At 33.7% G+C, this 9170-nt stretch overlaps 1 protein-coding gene across 1 annotated transcript in view; it reads right to left on the reverse strand.

Annotated features, from left to right (window-relative positions):
• LOC148951480 (bumetanide-sensitive sodium-(potassium)-chloride cotransporter-like) overlaps positions 1-2569 on the reverse strand; it is a 177904-nt gene extending 175335 nt beyond the window's left edge. The window contains exon 1 of the mRNA XM_089090904.1: positions 2484-2569. Coding sequence (XP_088947030.1) covers positions 2484-2528 — 45 coding nt within the window. The 5' untranslated portion in view covers positions 2529-2569. The remainder of the gene's footprint in view (positions 1-2483) is intronic.
• Positions 2570-9170: the final 6601 nt, after the last annotated feature.

Consider the following 9170-nt stretch of genomic DNA (forward strand, 5'->3'; position numbering starts at 1 on the left):
TCTTGCCTTATATGTTCTCAATTTTAAAAAATTTGATTAAATAAAAAGTAATCACCAAAATTATAATGAGCAAACGGGTATAGAGGAGGAGGAGAAAGGATGGAAGAGAGAAAAAGGACGAGAGAAAAAGGGAGAAGAGAGATAGAGGAGAGGGGCACTTGAGGAAGCCAAAGTGTTGTACATACAAGGTTGCAAATCAATGATATTAGCTATTACCTTTCCTGGTTCTTTGCTGAAATCACAGGTATCTAAATTTTCACTGGACCAGTAGCCAATATTTAGTGGTGAAAAGACAAGTTGAAAATTTGTGCCGCTGATTTTAATGCTTCAATATTTCAGTACATTTATTTTAAGGTAAATTCTCTTTAACGAAAAAATTCTTTAGTATTTTAAACAAAGCAGTCAAGTGAGGTGAAATTTTTTTTAGAAATCAAATATCAAATGTAATTGACATAAAGTATATAAGTGTTTCTGACCACTTTCTCTATTGTGTAACCATAAGAAAATTATACATCCTAAAATCTAAACAATATTCCCCAGGCCTTTTCAACATAGTAATGAGAGCATACATAGTTTTAATTTTAACTTGATTTTGACTGCTTTAGACTTTACTGCACTGGAAAATAATTCAATAGATTTGATGACCATGGAATTGATGAGTAGATATTTAGATTTACAGTTGATGAGTACTTGCATGTACCGACGAAAACCCAAAATTTCCTTATTTTACCTTAATATTAGAAAAATCAACCATATTTCTGAATTAAAGATTTTTGAAATAAATGGAATTTGACAAATCAAACTAAAACTTGACATTTGGCCTAGTATCGCCGTTGAAATTTCAGCAATTTTCCGAGATCAAATTGTTAAAATCTCAGGAAATGTGTATTAAATTATTTGTTAAACAAGCTAAAATTATATGTTAGCTAAAATAAATAAATTATTTGTTAAACAAGCTAAAATTATATGTTAGCTAAAATAAATAAATTATCTAAAATGAATAAATGATTTGTTAAACAAGCCAAAATTATATGTTAGCTAAAATAAATAAATTAGCTAAAATAAATAAATTATTTGTTAAACAAGCTATGGTTGTTATAGTCTAACTGCCTTGTTTGATTGATTAGATCTTTCAGACAATTCATTTTTCGCCAGTTTTTCCGATAAATTTTTACGAAAAGTATACAACAGTTCTTGTTGATATTCTGTTATAAAATTTACATTTTAAATGAAATCTTTTGTTAGGTTGTTTCATATTTTTGGTAAAAAAAAAAAAAATGGGTAGAATTACTATATTTCTAGGATTATAAATAAGATTATTATGCTATTTTTAGATCTGAGGCACAAAACTTAAATTTGAATACCTCGAGAAAAATGCCACGGAGGGAAATTCCAGAAAAACTTTATATTGAGTTACAAGTAAAGTTAAATTTTAATAAGTAAAATGATAAATGTTGCTTTATAATCAATTTCTAATAATCAATTATCAAATTCAGTTATAGAAATATCAACGAAGTTATTTAATTACGCTTTTAATATTTAAGATACATAATTTTTAAATACATTTGGCAATGAAACCAATTTTTAGACAGCTATTTAGTTGCCATGAATAATTAACTAATCATTTGATATTTAATTAATATTCAAAATTAATAGTGAATAAGTAAAATTTTTAATTACAATAGAGGAAATTATATGGTGGTAACTAGTTAAATACAGCAAAATACGGGGGTAAATAAGTGTATAGTCGAAGTTTTTCCATCAGCAGATTTTTTTTCAAATTTTGCTGTTTTCGATTTTGCAAAAAAAACTGGTTTCTATTATCCGGGAAAAATTTTGACATAGTTTTCTATATCTAAAATGACAGGAATAGCTTGTTTTTCACCCTAGGTTTTGGTATTGAGTTTTTTTATTTTTATTAACCAAAAGATAAACAAAAATGGGGAATAGGAAATTTGGATTTAGGATATATGATACAGTAGCATCCTTAGTTTTCTTTCTCTCTGTTTCTTCGATACTATAAATTCTTTTACATTTATCAAAGGCAATTTAATTTAAATTTATTTTCTGACCAATAAAGTTTTAAATTTATTTTCAATTCTCAAAGGCAATTTAATCTGTATCATTGACTATTTAATCAAGTAGAAAATACTAAGATGATTGCAACAATTAGATTTGTGGTTTTTTTTCGTGAATGGTATTACCTGAAATTCTAGAAAATAGAGGGCAAATAATTGGTAAAAAACGAAAACTGAATGAAATAAAGATTGAAAAATAGCAGTCTTTTTTTACAACTTCTGGTAGCTCTAATTAGTGGAATTGAAAAGCGAATCAGTCATAGAACCTTCAATCTTTCTTCACACAATAAAGATCTTTTGATTTCGGATTGTCGAGACGGTTATACTAAAATATTTTTTTTTAGACTCAATGAAAATACATGCAAAATAAAACTTCTAAAACAATTTTTACGATGCTGGCCTTACCTCAACTGAATCAACAGTAAATCTTTTTGAACTATCTGTATCCATAGTAGAAATTTCTAACTTCAATACTTCTCTGTTGGAAGTCCGTGAAGAACTAGCTTCTCAACATAGTGAAGCTGTTGCTTTAAAAAGAAAAAATAGGTTAGAAATTACTGATAAGAGACAAATTACTGATCGAGATTCTTAGCTAGATTTGCAAACTTTGAACAAGCATTACGAAACTGTTTTGAAATTTCAATTGTACTTTTGATGGACCATTTTTGTTTGAATGATATTTCAGCTTCTATTGACACTGGTCGCTCTTTACTTACAGATTCTTACTATGAGCTGTTGGATTTAAAAAGATGTTTGAATTTGTGAAAGGTTACTAAATCCTTTTTCATGTCAGTTCCTTACATTAATGTTTAATATAAACACTCCTTGAGGTTTAAGGAGCATTATACACCCCCAAATAAATAAATGAATAATTTCACCAAGTGTCAATGGTCAAGTCACACTAACTCAGCTTAGTTAATTTCAGCTTCAAAACAAATGTCTATATCGTCCATTTATTTTTGTGAGCTATGTGCATCTTTAAAACCGAATGGCAAACACACGGCATTACTGCCTCTTAAATTGTAGAGCTCAATATAAGATTTTGATTATTTTAAATCAATTAAATATCTCTTCGACAACATTTTCTCCCTCTTTGGGATAAAATTTTGTTTTTATTGTTTCAAAATTGTTGCAATAAAGTTGATGCTTTTGATTGATATAGGGCCTATAGTTCTAAAAATCTCGTTCTAAGAGTTTCGGTTGTCTAAGAGTTTAGTCGTTGATTATAATCTAACCTGTAAACAAGTGTACAACTTTAAGCCGGATTAGCTTTGAAAAGTAAAACCTTTTGATTTTTCATCCAATTAATCTGGAGTAGTAGCATACATTTTGCGAGTGCTGTATATAATTGATTCTGAATTATCGCGTTCGTTTATCGATTTATTGGAAAATTAAATAAAATAACAAGCTTTTTAAACTGAAATTAAGGAGCAACATTAAGACTTAAAACGAACAGAAATTATTACGTACATGAGGAGGGTTGCTCCTCCTCAACACCTCGCTCTTTATGCTAAAGTGTTTAATTCTTCTAAAAAAAAGCTTCTTATTGTTCTAATTAAACAAACACTGTTTCGGGACTCTTTCTTAAAGAATTGGGACAGAATTCAAACTTAAGCGTAAAGAGCGAGGTGTTGAGGAGGAGCAACCCCCCTTATAAACGTAAAAATTTCTGTTTATTTCAAGTTTTAATGTTCCTCCTTACTTTCACTTGAAAAAAATTGATTTTTTTATTTAATTTCTGATCGTTTTTTAAGTAATGCCAGGAAATCTGGCTACACCTTCACGGATAAATCCCTCCTCCCACAGATTTATTCTCTAGACAATTCAATTCTGGTGGAAATTTACCCTGGACAAATACCCTTAACATCTCCACCCGTAAAATTGGGTCGGCAATGGAAAAGTAATACATAAGAAGAATTTCGTTGAGGAATTCTGGCGAATTCCCATAGCGTAAAATTTCTCCAGAAAAATTTATCCCTGGAAACTACCCTCCCCATCGAAAATTATCCCAGTAAAATCCACAAGTAGAAAATCCCCCCTCGCCCGAAAAATATAGGCATACTTCCCAATTAAAAATACTATATGTAAAAAATGGGCAAATTTTGTAATTTAAAGACCTTTCCCCATGAGCTGTTGGGGTTCATGATATCTCCAAAGACATCGTTGTCCAGCCTTTCAACTACACTGAACAAAATGGCTATATCAAAATTTTGATCGGGCCAATTTTAGAAAAACAGGCGTGGGAGATGGCCTAGTTGGCCTCCAACTTTTTTGGTCACTTAACAAAAGCACTAGAACTTTAGATTTCCGTTAGAATGAGCCCTCTCATGATATTCTAGGGCCACTGAATTGGAAAGATGACCCCTTGGAAAAAAAAAACCAAATAAACACACATCCGTGATCTTTCTTCTGGCAAAAAACACAAAATTCCACATTTTTTAGATAGGATTTTGAAACCTCTACAGTATAGTTCTCTGATACGCTGAATCTGATGGTGGGATTTTCATTATGATGCAATGGCAATAGTAGTAAGGCCCCAATTACTTGAAAATATACATGCACTTTCACAAGCCTGAGGCATGGATATGTGTGTATGTTTTCCAGTAATTGGGTTACCAGGGCCATTTACCTATTACTATGAACTCTACATGGGTTGGCAGACAGGTTTTCTATTATGACACCCATTTTTGGGAGGTCAAACAGAGAGAGAGTGGCGGTCACGCTAACTTGATTAGTAGTTGAATTTGGATATAAGGAGTAATTTTCATTGTAGTTCATACTAGTAAGAGAATTGAATTCAGTGAGAGAATAGTTTATTTGAGAGGATATTAGTGGAGAAAAAAAAATGAGTGGTGCATTTACATTATTGGAGATTAATTATGGAACCGACAGCAGCAGCAGCAACGATATACGAGTACCCAATGTAGCTGTGGAAATAACCACTGGCTGTAGACTATGACTTGAATGGGACATTATGTATGCGAGATACGTGATATCATTAAGCAAGTTTAAGCAGGAGGAGCAACTATGTTTTGCTGGAAAAGTGAATATTCTCCATATAAATAAACTTCGGTCAGCATTAGATGTCCTATCGAAATATATTGATGAGAACAAAATGCATCAGTGAATATTATTATTATTGTAATTATGTTCAATAAAACTGTTTCTAAATCAATGGTATTTTTTTTTCTTTCTATAGTAGACTAGCGTATATTTTCTAGAGTACAAAAAGAAATTCTGATTAGTCTGAAGTTGGTTGAGAGAGAGTTAGGACTCTAAAAAAATGGATAGATTCGAGAAAGAGCGAATCATAAGGAATCTTGTTCACATGGGCAAATGTTTGATTCCTGATGTTTGATGTCTGATGCTGGCAATACACCGGAACACATTGCTTCAAGGTAAGCTTAATGACGAATAGAACAACGATTCCTCCTTGTTTGACAACTGCATGAAGCTTCGGAGGCGTTGCTCAACTGCGTTTCAACAATGCGTTGATATGTGGATAGGGACATGGCAAAATGATATTGTGGATATGCTTTTAAACATTAGTTTTGAAATTTAGGACTTTTTCCATGAGAAAGATGGTGCTCAAGGATGATTTACTCCTCTCACTCTCTCTCTGACAATTTTTGTTGTTGCTAGCTCAGTTTCATTGTGGCAGTGAGAGTGTCAACACATGACAAAATATTTCATACATGTCCGTTATGTATGTACTCACTGGATACCTGGTCATTATCATGTGAGAATTGCACAATGATTGAGGAGTATGATGAAAAGTGTAGATTAGTCAACCCGTGTAAATTGCATAGAGGAAATGCTGTACAAATTAGAGGTTGTATTTTCTGTCTTGAAGAGGTGTGTGACTCTCATCCTATAGGCCACCTATGCTCCAATTGTCATTATGATAAATGTAATCAGTGGGAGAATACATATCCCGGTATGATTGGAAAGAATCCTAACCGTGATTTTAGTTTATTGCTACGAGATTGGTATCGTCGTGGTTTTAGATTGTTCTGGGAGGAGGAGCCGGGTCACCGATTCAACTGCTCGAACAACAAAAGAATATGGTTTCTACGTCATCATTGTGAAGACATTGGGTGTTATGATTATAAGCCCACTTATTTTTATTTGGCTGTGACGGAATGTGATTCGACACTTGAGGACACTGTTTGTGAAATTGCTTCAAATAAGCAAATTGAAACATTTGAATTCTATGGAATTAATGAAAATAGTATCATTGACTATACAAAGAGATATGACAAGAGTGAAGTTACACTCTACTATAGATAATGTGACCCTGACATAGCAGTACATCAGGATCAGTACACTGTGAAGTCAGATAATCTACCTGCACTAGTTGTTGTCGACAAATATCTAGTAGTGGATGAAATCTAAAGAGTAGAAAAGTCGTTTTATCATGTATATAATTTTTTTTTTATTAATAAACAATTTCAAATACATATTTATAACACTTTATTCTTAGGGCACTAAAATAAATAATAAATAAACATTTAAGTATATTATCCACTAGAAAGTCGTTAAATTGAGGTAAGTCAACGTAGATGTCGAGAAACTGCTTGTAGGTGTAGCCACGACATCTGAACATGAAAAAGAGTAGTGCATGAAAGCCACATGTCTTAGTTGCTAAATCCTGTACTCTTCGTTGATTTTGAATAATGTTTTTCCCCCTGCTTTCGATAAAGTTGCTGATGTATGGTGCGTAGAATTCATACGATAGGCCAAGAGGGTCAAAAAATTCAATATTCTTCGCTGTTTGAAAGATACATAGCCAATGACCGGTCTTCAAAGTCGATGGACTGCTATTAACAATGATTAGGGTGTTGTTAACACTTTGAATTTTTTCAATGAAGTCCGAAGGTATGCAATAGGACTTGTACCGGGACATGTATGGATCCATAGTAAATACGTTGATTATTTGGTTTGTGTTCATGGTGCTAGGTCTAGTAGAACACTGCCGTCGGGGGGTGATTTCCCAAGAGGTGTCAAATTGACTCAGTGATATTAGCGTGATACTCTCGGTCAGAGCATTGGCAAATGTACACTCTAAACGTACATTCCCTGTTCGTACTATGGTCATATCCTGTGTGCCAGACAAATCCAAAACAATAACCCCATGATTTTTTGAAAACATTGAATCGGTTATTAAATTTTCAAATAGTTGAGAATCATGATCTAGGGATTGCATAGTCAACTCGTACAGAGTTCTATAGGATTTTTTTTTTCAAATGATAAAGTGTACAGTGGAATATCATTCACTTTGCACACAAGGCTAGATAGACCGAAAAAATTAAAATCGTGGGGGTATTCAGTCCAGGATCCAACGGCACTGCCACTCTTCACAAAGGCCAAAGCCAATTTTGATGGGATTTCTCCATTGATAAATGATGAATCGCTATAGCTACAAGAGCCGATGGCAATATGACACTTAATAGTGATTGTAAGAGGAACCAAAATTTTAATGCTGTTGCCATCGGCTCTTAGCTTTTTCACTGCCAATGCAAAAGACCTGATAACCTGTTGTTTTTGGACATGGAGAATTGCCGATGTGGTAATGACAGTTGCATAGGGTGCTGCCGGTAGGGTTTTTCTCAAAATGATATTTGATGGGGCCATCTGTAGTTTTATGTCAATCTTGACATTGGGGGGGAACCATTGGGATATATTGAATACCTCATGATTTAATTTTCCAACTAGATGATACTCCTGGGTCACTGCAGTAGTCAACTCACCATCAGTATCTACACCTGACCGATATTCAAAGCCTAATGATTGTCCTTTCAAATCCTTGTAAGCCTTTGGTGTCATCATCATAAATTGTATGTAGCTTGCATAGTTTGATAAATTATTGCTAGTGCTCACCAATGTTCCATTAATAAATACATTAATTTGTTTGAATAGGTTGTGTAGAATACAGTTTTCATAGGAGAGACCATCGCCGGCATTTGGAGTTGTATTATCTGACTTTTTCTTCAGCACAACATTTAAATCAATAAATGTTGACGACAAATCAATGAAATAGTCTTCATTGGAAAATATTTGAAAGTGTATATTTTCCGAGAGGGGTTGTTGGGGGTCTAACTGTTCATAGTAGCCATACTTGACACTGACATCAACATTTTCAGCATTGAATAGATTCAATGAGAAACTAATTGATGGATATGATTCCTTGTGAGGGAGATAAGTCATCTTAAGAGAAGAAATCCTTCTTTGATCTAACAATCTTTTTCTTTTTCTTCTTCTTCTTCTGATTATCGGGCTTCCTTGTTTTATTCCTCAAAGTCCTTGTTGATGTCCTTTGCTTCCTGCCTGGGTTGAGACTGACGAGTGAATGACGCGAACGCATCCTTTTCAATCCCTCCCCATTTTGTCGAGATTTTAGCTGCTCGCCAATGGCTTTTGCTGAAGATCTAATATTTTCAACACTCTCCGTGAAATTTTTGCCCGACCCCCAGTCGTGTAGCTTGGATACAGCAAAATTTGATGCAGCAGGTACAAGATAGTTTCTGACAAGGGGTAGTTCAGAACGATATAGCATAGCAAACCAGCTACCAATACCATAGCCAGCCATTGTAGTAAGCCCCTTGTAGTAGTCCAATCCATTGCCTATTTGACGTGGACTCAAAGCACCAACATAAAAATCAATATCGGGGCAGACAAATGGAATTCTCCTATCTTTAATTTTAGGTGATTGTGCTGTCGTTGACAATGGGTTGAAAATGACATGTAATCACTGCTAAGCCTTTTGTTATTGCTACAGAGATCACCCAATTCATTTCTTAGTTTTAACTGACAGAGTTCCAAATACGAACTGTTTACAGTATCATACTGAAGATGCTTTATATTATAGTGATGAACAAGTTCATGAGTTGTTTTTCGTTCAAGAACACGTAGGAGGGGGACATTTGAATTACCGACTCTCGATGTTTTCACAAAGGATGCATAGAGAAATATTCAAAAGTCCGAGTCAAGACCAGGTGGATAATAATCAAAAATTGCTCACTCCATCCTGTAAACGGTGCCAGCATTTTTCCAATGGATCATATTGTCTTTATAGACGAGAACGTCACTTAG

Source organism: Artemia sp. Qi Xiang Cuo, chromosome 6 (genome assembly GCF_049724085.1).
Source record: "Artemia sp. Qi Xiang Cuo chromosome 6, ASM4972408v1, whole genome shotgun sequence".
NCBI classification, from domain to species: domain Eukaryota; kingdom Metazoa; phylum Arthropoda; class Branchiopoda; order Anostraca; family Artemiidae; genus Artemia; species Artemia sp. Qi Xiang Cuo.